The following is a 13,629-nucleotide window of genomic DNA, read 5'->3' as shown; positions in this document are numbered from 1 at the left end:
ATAATTTAATTTTTAACAATGCCCATGTTTAACCATAGGGCCACACATCTCAATGTAAGAAACAGTGAAACCTTTAAAAGAAGTTTCGTGAGTTTATTTGAGCCAAATTGTCAACAATTGCTGGGAAGCAAAATCTCAACACATTGAGAAAAAATGCTCCAACTTTTTTTTCTTTTAAAGATGAATTTAGTGAAAGCTTAGGAAAGTTGTCTTTTAATTTTGAACTTAGACACTGGAAAGTCTGTGGTCTGCACAAAGTTCCTTATTTTCTTGAGGACCTTGATAAATGTGTAGATGACTCGGTATCTAGTTTAATCCAACAAACCCACCACAAGGGCTCTTCTGAGCTCACTTAATTTTTGGAACCTCCCATTGGCTGTTCAAGCACAAAATTAGTAAACTTCATTTTACATTTTAATTTGAATGGTGCAGATCCTTATTCATGGTACTTCCATTGCCTTCTCCGGAGCTTTTACTTGGTGAGTACCTGCTACCCTGTGTAGGCCCACTGTGCTCACTTCGAGGGAAAATATGCATTAAGATTCCTTTGGGTGTTGCAAATACTTTCAGTGAAAGCCTTTCAAAGTCATGTAATTCATGACTATAGTTGTTGTGTTTCTTTGTCATTGTAGGCCATTGAAACTGCTCTGGACTGCCTGAAAAGTGCCAACACTGAGCCCTACTACCGGAGGCAGGCGTGGGAGGTGATCAAGTGCTTCCTGGTGGCAATGATGAGCCTAGAGGACAATAAACATGCTCTCTACCAGCTCCTTGCACATCCTAAGTATGTTGGTGATTTAATTCTCTGCAATTGGGTATCTCTTGCCTTAGGAATGAGGGATGGAGAAGACCACCAAGATTTCTTAGTGTTATGAGCATGTTCCTTCTAGTTAGGAAAACATGTTATTTGCCTAGTAATGCTTCTGTTGGCTTTTAGAGAAAATAGGACAACTTGGGTGCTTGAGTATTAGAATTTACCTCAGTTGTCGCCTGTCTTTACGATTGCTTCCTCATGGAAGTTTCAAGAACCAAGGGTCATACTCCGTCCTCTCCTCTCTGCTCACCATTATAGTCACAGTGCCTGTCATGTGATGCGTACTCAGTGGGTCTTTTGCTTTTCCAGTCCATAGCAATATTTTCCTTCTCCAAGCACTTGTCATGTGATATTTGTATTTTGCTCCTATAATTTAGGTTGCGGTCAGTGGTTGCCCTGGGGGTGGGAGAGGGATTGACTTTTCGGGGTGACATGTTTTAAAATTGGATAGTGGATGGTTGTACAACTGTAGGGATTTAAAACTCATTGACCCATATAATTAAATGAATTCTGCAGTATATAAATTATACCTCATGAAAGTTGCTAAAAATCATAATAGAAAAGAACAAATGTCAAATTGAGCTAAATACTTGTTTTAAAAATGAGAAAAAGTATGACAAAGTAAACAAAATAGAAAAGGATGAGAAGAAATGAGCAAGAGACGAAAACACGGTAGACAGGTTCCGTAAATGCAGAGGCCGATTCCTGCCAGGTAAGGAGAGCAAAGTTTCCTTCCTTCCTAAGCATGAAGGAGAGGGGCACAGGTAGCCAGTGTCAGAAGTAAAAAGCCCGTGGCATTCCAGAAGTTTTTGATATTAAGCAGTTAGGAGCAACCACTTTGCTTGATAAAATTTTAAATTTCAACAAAATAGATGAATTTGTAGAAAAAAAGTTAATTGGCCTTTAAAAATCTTTAATGACATTGACGCTTTTGGAAAATACAGACCAGTTACTTTATAGAATATCTCCAGTGTGGGCTTGTCTGTGTCGTCACGATTCGATTCAGACTGTGCATGTCTGCTGGAAGGCCCTCCCCAGAAGCGTTCTTCCCATGGCCCCCTCGGGCTGGTTGATGTTGGCTTCTCCCACTGGTGAGAGTGTCGTCAGCCCTGTCTCCACTGTCAGGCTGTTATTTGTACGACTTGTAGTTCATAAGTAATTAGTGGGAGATAGTTTGAGACAATGTAAATATCCTGTCTGTCTTCAGTTTTATCTGCTGTTTATAATGTTTATTGATGGTGCTTTCCTGATTGAAGTATTGGTATGATTAAAAAATGGTGGCTCTCTTTCTTTTTAACAACTTCATTGAGGTATACTTTATATATCCAAAATTCATCGACTTCAAGTGTTTCAATGTAATGATCTTTAATAGAGTGTTGCAAATATATCTCAGATTTAGAACATTTTCGTAACCCCAGTAAGATCCCTCCATGCCCATTTAGAGTTAAGCCCCATTCCCAGCCCCAGGCAACCATTAGTCTAGTTCCTGTCTCCCTAAATCTGCCCTTTCTGGACACCATACAGATGGAACCATACAGTATTGTGATGGTGGATTTAATTTTGTCTTCCAGTTTTACAGAAAAGACCATACCTAATGTCATCATATCACATCGCTACAAAGCGCAAGACACTCCAGCTCGGAAGACATTTGAGCAGGCTCTGACCGGGGCATTCATGTCTGCTGTCATTAAAGATCTTCGGCCCAGCGCCCTGCCCTTTGTGGCCAGCCTGATCCGCCACTACACAATGGTGGCAGTTGCCCAGCAGTGTGGTGAGTGGGGCAGAGGAACTGGTTATTTGACTTCATTAGGTCAAAAACTTGGTCAGGACATGGTGGTGTTTCAGAGAAGCTGAGTTTGGCTGATTGATTTTTGGCCTTTGTTTTCTAATTTTCCACTTACTTACATTGAAAAAGATCATTGGCATTTCAGCAATGGAGGCTGTATTAATGTGAAAATTTTTTCCAAGGATTAGCTATAAAATACACTCAATATTTTGGCCCTTTGTTTTTTATGAAAAATGGGGGATGAGTAGTCTTAGATGCGTGAAACAGAGATAGTTTGCAGTTACACTCATTGCTGATCTTCCTCCATGGCATTTTCCAGCGCCACCTCTCTTCAGCCAGCTCCTTGGTTTCCCTTGCAGTGCTCATCTCTGCTCCTGCCTTTTCTCTTGCCTGGACTGGCTGCTTGCTTGTGCTGCAGGGGTTCTCAGGCTCTGGGTGTGAAGGACCGATTTTGTTTCCTTGGTTTTATTTTTAAGCCATTGCAGACTGGTGCTTTGGTAAAAGACAGTAAGACTGTCACGGCACTGCCTAGTGCTATGTAAGTTTCCGAACACTTACTCCCAATTTTTGTAACTTCCCAGACCAGTGGACACACTTGAGTAGCACTGCTCTAGTTTGTAGCCTCAGAGCCCCTCACCCTGGGGAACGATGAGTGGCTTTCTCTCAGCACTGCAGAACATGTAGAACTTTCCTCCTGTCAACTCTTCTTGGCCTGAACAGTTACTACTATATAATTTAGCACTTCGATTGTTTCTCAGTGTTTCCTCTGCTTTCCAGCAGACCTGTAAGCTTCTTATTAATTCCCAGCTTTCTGGCACTGGGTACCTGTGAGGCATTAATTAATAGTAGCTGGCAGATTGTTCTCTGCATGTGCGTTGGGTGTCATAGCTGGATGCGATTGCTTTTGATTGTTATTTGTATGTCAGGAATGTCCAGAGGGTCACCCATAGTCATTCCCATGCTCTGCTCCTTGGCCTGTTTAATGACTTTTTAAAAAGAAGGCACTGGATTGTGTTTCTCATTTTAAATTAGTACATTTTTGAGTTATGATTGAGAAAATCTGAAAATAATACAGTGTATAATGGAAAACATTTAGAAAAATTACTTTAGTGCGAATCAGATTCCTTAGTTTATAAATAATTGCAGTTTAACAGAAGTTGGTCTAAAGTATTGAGTTCCTAACCACAAAGAAAAGAATGAGGTACTTGTGCAGCTCGAGGGACAAGAATGTTGGTGTGGGTACGCTCTCCTCTCTCATGCTCCCTGTGCTCTCCAGGTCCTTTCTTGCTGCCTTGCTACCAGGTGGGCAGCCAGCCCAGCACAGCCATGTTTCACAGTGAGGAAAACGGGTCGAAAGGAATGGATCCCTTGGTTCTCATTGACGCCATAGCTATTTGTATGGCATATGAAGAAAAGGAACTTTGCAAGATCGGGGAGGTGGCTCTTGCTGTGATATTTGATGTTGCAAGTATCATCCTGGGCTCAAAGGAGAGGGTAAGGATGGATTGAGGACTGTCTTTTATTTGGGGGGTGTTTGTGCCTGAGGGTAGTCAGTCATTCTAGAAACTGCTAGTTTAAGAACTGCAGTAACACATTAAGGTTTGTGTGTGTTTTTCTCTCCAGGCATGCCAGCTGCCTCTGTTTTCTTACATTGTGGAACGCTTGTGTGCGTGTTGTTATGAGCAGGCCTGGTATGCAAAGCTGGGGGGTGTGGTGTCCATTAAATTTCTCATGGAGCGGCTGCCTCTTACTTGGGTTCTCCAGAACCAGCAGACATTCCTCAAAGCGCTTCTCTTTGTCATGATGGACTTAACTGGAGAGGTAAGTGATGGGTGGCTCCAAACCTAACCAAGCTGTCTCAAGAAGCTGATTTGCCTGGAGAATAGTTAGCATGAGTCAGTTCTGCAAATTTGCTCTTCTAAAAAGCTTAGGTTTCATAACATTATCTTTAATAAAAAGGACATGTCAGAACACCTCTAAGCTTTCTCTGGTTATCACATACCTATCTGCCCTCATAAGGAACAGTCAGAAGCTAGAGTACTTACCACAGTACATCTGTGGCCTGTGAAGGAAGCACTATCCCCAGTCTTGCCCTGGGACTCAATAGTGCACATGCTCCAAACGTTTCTACAGAAGCTGCGTTCTTTATGGACCTATATGCAGATGTCACTCAAACAGCTTATCTGGTAAATATAAAGATCACGGCTGCATCCACATTTTCTTTTCTGAATGACAAACAGGAATTATCTGTAAGGTGATTTAGCTACTAAGTACCTAATGAAGATTATGAAGTAGTCTTATTAAATTAGCTGGCACGAGGGGCGTGAACGCCCCTAGAGACAGTGTTTATGGCAGGCAGGTTGGACAGGAGATGCGGGTGCCCTGGGCAGCAGCATTTCCTTTTTGATCTGAGGAGTCCCTGGCCTGCAGGTTTCCAATGGCGCAGTTGCCATGGCCAAAACCACCCTGGAGCAGCTTCTAATGAGGTGTGCGACACCTTTAAAAGACGAGGAGAGAGCAGAAGAGATTGTGGCAGCTCAGGAAAAGTCTTTTCACCATGTAACACATGACTTGGTTCGAGAAGTCACCTCTCCAAATTCCACTGTGAGAAAACAGGCTATGCATTCACTGCAAGTTTTGGCCCAGGTTACCGGGAAAAGTGTGACGGTGATAATGGAACCCCATAAAGAGGTGAGATTTCTATGACCAGAACTAGGGTAACTTGAGCAAAACTTTTGAGACTCTCTCCCCTTCAAATCTGAGATGTAGAGGATACATAACTTATAATTTTTTGTTGGTAATTGACAGTGTCAAGAGAATAGAAGGCTGGTTTCCTGGGTCAGTAGAGCACAATCTGGTAGTTTTGTTTTTGTTTTAAGAGAGGTTACTCTGAAGCCTCATGAAACGTATCCTCTGTCACCTTACTAAAAGACGTCTGTAATAACCGTTCATCTCATGGTTTTCAAATTGGTAATTGTTTTAGAATATTGTGATGAGAAGTATTTGCTTTTTGAGGGGCAGGTGGTTAGTCGTGCTTCCTCCTTGCCTGTCCTAGGTGCTCCAGGATATGGTCCCACCTAAGAAGCATTTGCTCAGACACCAGCCTGCCAATGCCCAGATTGGCCTGATGGAGGGGAACACGTTCTGTACCACATTGCAGCCCAGGCTCTTCACAATGGATCTTAACGTGGTGGAGCATAAGGTGTTCTACACAGAGGTAGGGGGGTGGTGGTACGCGTGGTGTGGATGGTGATGACTGTGTCTGGTAACCTGTCTTTGTGCATGAAGACTGGTCAGGCAGCATTCAGAGAAGGCCTGGGAGGTGACCACAGGCAACCAGCAATAGCCTGGCACAGCGCTCTGCACAGGTGTGTTACATATGGGATTGGGGTGAAGTTGGGCATGGTGACTGCAGATGTTCAACAAAATGTGAGTGTCTCCTGCGTTCTTTGAACTCCGTTAGCTCTCTAAGGGAAGCTTGCTCTTCAGGGTCTTCAGGCTATTATCTGGAGCTAAGACTGTACCATCTACTTTAGTCGCTGTCCCATCCGCTGGTGCCCAGAATAAGACGACACAGAGCAAGTGCCAGCCTACTGAGTTTATTAATCACTTAAATGTGCCATGCACTGTTGAGAACATGAATGTCCTCTGTAGCTCTGACCTCTTACAGATGCAGAAACTGAGCTTGAAAGTTTGTTCTACACGTAAGTCCACAGCAGAGAAGCTATAGATCTTAGGTGGGAACCATGACTGTTATTTTAGGGCATGGGCCCTAATCACTGCCCTGTCCTGTTGGGTTCTCATGTTGTTTAGTGGACTTGCCACTTTGACTCAAGATAATGGGCAGAGGCAGATGACATCTGACAAGTAATTGTCACTGTAAACTTTCTAGTGTGTGGTGATATTAGTAATAAACAGAAATTAAACTTTAGATAGTCAAATTATAAGCATTAATTCTTAGAATATAGTAGTAGTCTGGTGACCAGTCCCAATTTGAAGTTTTTTAAGACATTACTCATAGTCCCACAGGCATTGTCAGAGTAAACTGAGGTAAAAGTCCTAAGGAAGCAAATTCGTCATGATGCACACTTAGTCTGAATTTCCAATTATGAAAACTTACCTCTTGATTTTTTTAAGTCCTGTGTGTGTTTGCTTGGACATAGGGTCATTTGATCATGTGGTCTAGCTTTGATCTTTCATACCTTATATAAAGGTATAAAGAGTCATCGCTCATAAAACTTGACTGAGGGTCCAGCAGAACCACCAGAAAGTGGGAGGACAGCTTCTCTGTGATTCTAGAGGCAGATGCATTTTAACCTGCATGGAAAATTCCTCACTAAGTTTCAGAGCAGAACCTGGTGGTGTTGAATGATGAATCTTGGGGAATGAAACTGGTTTTCTAAGTGTGTATCAGTGTGCTCGCTGCAACAAAACATGAGGATCTTTTGAAAAATAGAGACTCTTGAGTCTTCTCTCCAGTGATTCAGGTTCAGTAGATTTGGGGTCAGACCTGGGAATCTATCTTCTTGAAAGCTTCCCAGGGGATTCTGGTAGGTGGGCAGGTTTGGAACTCTGGCTTATATTGTAGTTACCTATAGACATAGGCATTTATATCTGTGTGTGTGTGTACACACTTTTATATATAAGGGGAGTATGTGGTGACTTCCTAGGGGAGTGGGATAAGGGGTGGCTCGAAGTGCTTTTCACCGTGTATCCTTTTCTGCTGTTTCAAATTTTTTACTAGGTGGGAATCTTCAAGGAAAAAAAATGGTATAGTCTATACCATTTTTCGAAGATGTAAATAGAATGGGGAAATAATAAAACACTATATGTTGTATTTTAGATATTAGATATATAAGATATACTGGTATGGTAAAATGTCAGAAGGATCTCCCCTGGAATCTCTGAGTTACAGTATCACCAGTCACTTTCAACTTCCTTATTTATGCTTTTCTGAACTTGCAAAGAAAAAGGGTATTACCACTCAGATATTTGAATTACAATGCATACATTTGCTGAGCACTGGCTCAAGACATTGGGAAGCAGTTCTGAACAAGGAGGAGATGTACCTGCCATTGTGGAATTTGCAGTTAGATAAAGTAATTCTCTGTGTAAAGAAAAAACATTATGGTATCAGTGGGTGAGAAAGTGTGTAAGAATTTATTTTACTAATGAGGTTGACTGAGTTTCCTTTACAATAAGGAAGCTCAGTCACATTTGGTACTTAAATTCTTTAGGATTTGAGTTTAGTTTGTCAGTTGTTAATTGTATTGTGGGGCATGTGGCAGATTGCTGTGTTCTTTTATTTGCAAGGTTATTATGTCTTTACCGTAAGAGCAGGCTAAATAAAATTGCTTTATCTTCTGCAGCTTTTGAATTTGTGCGAGGCTGAAGATTCAGCTTTAACAAAGCTGCCCTGTTACAAAAGCCTTCCATCACTTGTGCCTTTGCGAATTGCAGCACTAAGTAAGTTCATATAAATCTGAAACAAGTTAACTGGGGACAAAAGTGAAAGGGGACAGTGGCCTTTTTTTGTTGTCTATTTTTTTGGCTTTTTATGTTGTTTTTAAGGCAGGATAAAAAACTATATTTATCAAACTAGATAATGAGATGTCAAGGGGTTATATAGATTGTTAGGGTTTAAATTATTTTTTACTCTGTATTAAACTGGGTTTTACTCTATAATAAACTCTTTATAGTTATCATATAAATCTAATATTCTGGTTTAAGAGAGCTGTCATACCATTCATATATTGCCATTTCCATCCAACTCAGTATATAGTAAGATATACAACATTCTTTATAGACTTTGTAATGATTCAGAAGCCACTTGAGAATCCTACTGTTTTTAGGTTTTCATGAATGTTAGTTACCAGTGTTTAGCAAAGTGTTTAGCTAAGTTTAGGAAAATACAGTATATCAGTACTCACCCTTGTGCTTAGAAACAGTTATTTCCCCCTTTTTTGTAAATAAATATGCAATACAAGTTTTTTGGTTTTTTTAAAAACATATGTTTTTATTGATTTCAGAGAGAGGAAAGGAGAGGGAGAGAGATAGAAACATCAATGATGGGAGAGAATCAGCGATCGGCTGCCTCCACGCCCCCTACTGGGATCGAGCCTGCAACTCGGGCATGTGTCTTGACTGGGAATCGAACCATGACCTGTTTCTTGGATCGATGCTCAACCACTGAGCCACACTGGCCGGGCCTAATACACGTTTTTTTTAGTTGACTTTGTCTCTTCATTTGTTGATATTTATACCCTTAGTAAAATATTGTAAGACTCCTTGAATTAGCAGTAGAGGAGCTGAGACACAGAGATCATAATACCTGAGCATGGGGCTGGGGTGTTCAAGACACAGTAATCCAGAGTGAGGGAGGTGCAGAGCAGGGATGTTTGCCAGCTTCTCACTTCTTCTGTGGGGTTTTTTCCTTTGGGGTGCCCCTCATACATTCCTATTAGCAAACATGGTCATTCCTCTTACTAGGATGTTCTCCTAACAAACATAGGATTGAGGTGTGTCTCTTTCCTCAAAATATTTGTATTTTCAAAGCCTTTAACCTCTCCAGTTGGGAGGAGGCTGCCTGATTAGATATGAGTAGTGGAGAGGAGCCTGGCTGTGTGTGTCTGTTCATCACCGGAGTTCAAGGCCATGCCCTCTGTATGAATTCAGTATGCAGTTACCTGCATGTCAGCCATGCTCACTGTATATGAAGATGTTGTGGGGGCAGCAGTGTCAGTGAGGACCCCGTTTGTTCCCTCTTCAGCCCTTTTCCCTCCTATCTGGACAGTGTAAGATTTGTCATGGCCTTCCTGGCAGGCTATTGACTTCACTCTTAGATAATGTGGGTAGGAGATGATGCGTTCTTTTGTCTTTCTTGAGGTCAGATACTAGGAAAGAGGTTTAGTCATGCATATTTTTTTTGTTGGTAAGAGCCTTTAGATTAGGAAATTGTTCCTGTATTTTTCAGGTTAATAATGAGATTGTATTGATTTCTCTTCCTAAAGATGCGCTTGCTGCCTGCAATTACCTTCCTCAGTCCAGAGAGAAGATCATTGCTGCACTCTTCAAAGCACTTAATTCCACAAATAGTGAGCTCCAGGAGGCTGGAGAAGCCTGTATGAGAAAGGTGAGAGGTGTGTGTGTGTGTGTGTGTGTGTGTGTGTGTGTGTGTGTGTATGAATTCTGCCTTAGGAGAATTCACACACATCTATTTACCTTGTCTGTGTGCCTAGAAATCTGCCTGTTAATATCCACTGGATTGTAATAATGTCTCTGCTGGCTCCATAGTCATACGGAACCTTTTAAAATAGTAAACAGTAATGGGTAGTCAATATATATGTTTAATATATATATGTGTGTGTGTGTGTGTGTATATATATATATATATATATTTTTTTTTTTTGCCAATCTGACAAAACATAAGTTTAATTTTGATTCATTCACACTTGATTCATTTATTCATAATAGGATGGCTGTTGTCATTTGTTAAAATCTGTATTGTTGAAAGTATTACAGGTGTTCCCCTTCCTTTTTTCCCCCCCAATTGACCCCCTCCACCCCGCATCCACCACACCCCCAGGCCTTCCCCATACTATTGTCTGTGTCCATGGGTTATGCTTTTATGCATATAAGTACTTTGATTAATCTCTCTCCCCCCACCCCCGCCTTCCGTCTGAGATTTCTCAATCTTTCTCATGCTTTGATGTCTCTGGGTCTATTTTATTCATCAGTTTATTTTGTTCATTATAGCCCAAACATGAGTGAGATTATGTGATACTTGTCTTTCTCTGACTGGCTTATTTTGCTTAGCATAATACTCTCCAGGTCCATCCATGCTGTCCCAAAGGGTAAGAGATCTTTTTTTTTTAACAGCTGCATAGTACTCCATGGTGTGAATGTCCCACAGCTTTTTTATCCACTCATCTACTGATGGGCACTTGGACTATTTCCAGATCTTAGCTCTTGTAAATTGTGCTGCTATGAACATAGGGATACATAAGTTCTTTCTGATTGGTGTTTTGGGTTTCTTAGATATATTCCTAGAAGTGGGATCACTGGGTCAAATGGCAGTTCCATTTTTAATTTTTTGAGGAAACTCCATACTGTTTTCCATAGTGGCTGCACAATCCTGTACTCCCACCAGCAGTTATTTTTAATATCTTATTTTCCCAAGGAATACAAAACTTGCTGCTAGAGTTACATATGAGTTCCATTCTGTTATGAAGTATAATCTGTTATCTGTTTTCATTTGTAACCTTTCTTTTAAAATAGTTTTTAGAAGGTGCTACCATAGAAGTAGATCAAATCCATACACATATGCGACCTTTGTTGATGATGCTGGGGGATTATCGAAGCTTGACGCTGAATGTTGTGAATCGTTTGACTTCGGTTACCAGGCTCTTCCCAAACTCCTTCAATGATAAATTTTGTGATCAGATGATGGTAAGGCAAATGCATGTAAACATACTCTGTAATAAACCTGGACATTTGAATTATTTTTTTAAATAAGTAATAATGTTGACATGGTTTAAAATTAAAAGGATATGGAATGGTATGCTGCGAAAAGTCTCCTTCCAGGAGACATCCAGTGTTAAGTGTCCTCTGTGTCCTAGAGGTTTTTACATCTGTAATAGGGCATGTGTATATTCTTTTGTTTCCTACAGAAGGAAGCATAATACATACACAAGTCTTGCTTTTCTTACCTACCGCCCCACCATTTCATATCAGAACATACAGTGCTTCTTCTTTCTGTATTATGAGGACATCGTCCTTGGTTATGGGGATATGCCCTCATTTACGTAACCATTCCCTCTCTGACGACTGTCTACATTGTTCCCAGTCATTTGCTACTGCAGACGATGATGCAGTGAAAAACTTGTAAGAACTTGAGAAGTCCTTTGGGTTTTTAGACTTATCAAGGAAATAATGATGCAAATAAAATCTGTTTGGCAATGTTTAAATTTGAAGTGTAAACAGATGAAGGAGATTCAGCTATTAACTTTCTTATGTGTTTGATTTTATTTCTGGTAAATAGACACTTAGAAAAAAATTTGTCAGCTTATGATTTCATGAGATGTTATTGCAAACATGCATGTATTTTTTATAAGTAGCCTTTGGCCATGTAGATATTTTAAGATACTGGAGGTGGATTGTTTTTGGTTTTGTTTTGCTTTGATATACCTTTCCCTCAACTGTAAACAGGAATGAGCAGATAGTTAGATTTAGATACAGATATAGTGTGTATGGAGTGTAGATATATGTGTATATGAAAACCACACAGGTTTTTACCTTACATACTAGTTTCTTTATAGACACCTAAAAGATGAACCACGACCCAGACATCTGACTGGGAACTGATAGTGTTATGATTAGCCCTAAAGATTGTGATACTCTAATAGAAGAGTGTAATTGGGAAGCAGTATTATATGGAAGTGAATTTTCCAAATTGAAAAACTTCCATTTAAGATTCCAAATATATGTAATGCACATACATACCTACCGATTTATACCCATACATACACAAGTGTGGTTAAAGTAAGTGATTAATATCAGAGCACAAGTGTACATGTTATCTTACAGAATATTGCAACTATTGGTGCTTTCATAGATGAGATTTGTGCTTGCCTTCTTCATGTCCTAATGTTTTTATATTTGTCTCCTTTTTATGATTTGTCTCTTCCAACTCTTTCAGCTGGCATTTCTTGTAGTCTTTGCATGCCTGCCTGAAGCAACTTGTTGTTTTTTTTTGTTTTTCTTAACCACTAATCTAACCCTTCAGATCTGCTGTGAGCTGGGAATTCATTCAGATTCATTCAGTAAACGTTGTTATCCAGATCTTTTAATTTTTATTTTATTTTTAAAGTTTTATCTTTATTGTTGAAAGTATTACAGATGTCTCCCCCCATTGCTCCCCTCCCCCCCACATCCACCCCCCGACAGGCCTTCCCAATACTGTCGTCTGTGTCCATGGGTTATGCATATATGCATGGAAGGTCTTTGAGCAGCCCCCCCCCCGCCTTCCCTCTGAGATTCCATGCTTCTGTGTCTCTTATCCAGATCTTTTTAGAATAGTGTGAGGAGAATTGCCTCACAGCCTGTAGTTTCTGACTAAGGCCAGGAGTCTTTTTCCCTAAAACACAGTTACATGGGTTTGGGGGATTTTTTTTCTTTCTCTGGCAATATAGACACTTTCTGAGTGGTTCGCAATCCTCTAAAAGCAGAGAATGTTGATGTTCTTGGATAAAGAATGATTGAAGTTACTGTTTGTTCAGCCATTTTCATCTGGCACCGTCTTGCCTGAGTCTAGCTTGGGCCCGTGTTGATGGTGTTTTGTGTTTGTCGCTTGGGTCTTCCCGACATATCCCATGTCCACTGTGTTCTGCCAGGTGTGGTGGTCAAGGACACGTTTGCCCTTATTTAGTCATGTCCTTCAGAACTGTGCTCAGTCACTGAGCCTGTTTCCCTCATGATAAGCTTTTTTTCTTTTCTTTTTTTTTAAAAAATATATCTATTGATTTCAGAGAGAGGAAAGGAGAGGGAGAGAAATAGAAACATCAATGATGAGAGTCATTGATCTCGGCTGCCTCTTGCATGCCCCCAACTGGGGATGGAGCCCGCAACCCGGGCATGGTCCCTGACCGGGAATCAAACATCGATCGCCTGGATCCTAGGTCGACGCTCAACCGCTGAGCCACGCCCCTATCCTCCCACAGCAGCCATCTTTCTGTTTCTGGCTTCAGGCCCTTTGTCCCTCCCCTTCTCTGCCTCGAGCGCTATTCCTTGTGCTTCTGGCACGTGTCCCTCAGATGGCCTGAACCTGCATCCGAGGCTCTTTCTCACATCTTACCATCTTTGTTCCGCGCAGCATGCTCCTGTGTGCTGTACCTTGCTTTCCCCACTGGAGCCCTAACTCCCCAGGGGCAGGTGATGTCGCTGTTCACCTCTCTGCCCCGTGGTGCTGGGCGCACCGCAGCGCTCAGTGAACAGCTGTGACGTCTAGCACTGGAGTCGAAAGATGGCAGCA

At 41.2% G+C, this 13,629-nt stretch overlaps 1 protein-coding gene across 11 annotated transcripts in view; it reads left to right on the top strand.

Annotated features, from left to right (window-relative positions):
• Positions 1–13,629, top strand: part of TRRAP (transformation/transcription domain associated protein) — a 116,382-nt gene that overhangs the window by 36,851 nt on the left and 65,902 nt on the right. For all 11 annotated transcript variants that reach the window (XM_081136855.1, XM_081136853.1, XM_081136847.1 and 8 more), the window contains exons 22-30: positions 633–784; positions 2,386–2,585; positions 3,877–4,094; positions 4,224–4,421; positions 5,031–5,291; positions 5,656–5,817; positions 7,970–8,066; positions 9,611–9,732; positions 10,878–11,048. In XM_081136855.1, coding sequence (XP_080992981.1) covers positions 633–784; positions 2,386–2,585; positions 3,877–4,094; positions 4,224–4,421; positions 5,031–5,291; positions 5,656–5,817; positions 7,970–8,066; positions 9,611–9,732; positions 10,878–11,048 — 1,581 coding nt within the window. The remainder of the gene's footprint in view (positions 1–632; positions 785–2,385; positions 2,586–3,876; positions 4,095–4,223; positions 4,422–5,030; positions 5,292–5,655; positions 5,818–7,969; positions 8,067–9,610; positions 9,733–10,877; positions 11,049–13,629) is intronic.

Source organism: Miniopterus schreibersii, assembly GCF_964146895.1.
Source record: "Miniopterus schreibersii genome assembly, chromosome: 4".
NCBI classification, from domain to species: Eukaryota; Metazoa; Chordata; class Mammalia; order Chiroptera; family Miniopteridae; genus Miniopterus; species Miniopterus schreibersii.
This window is presented reverse-complemented; position numbering and strand designations above follow the sequence as displayed.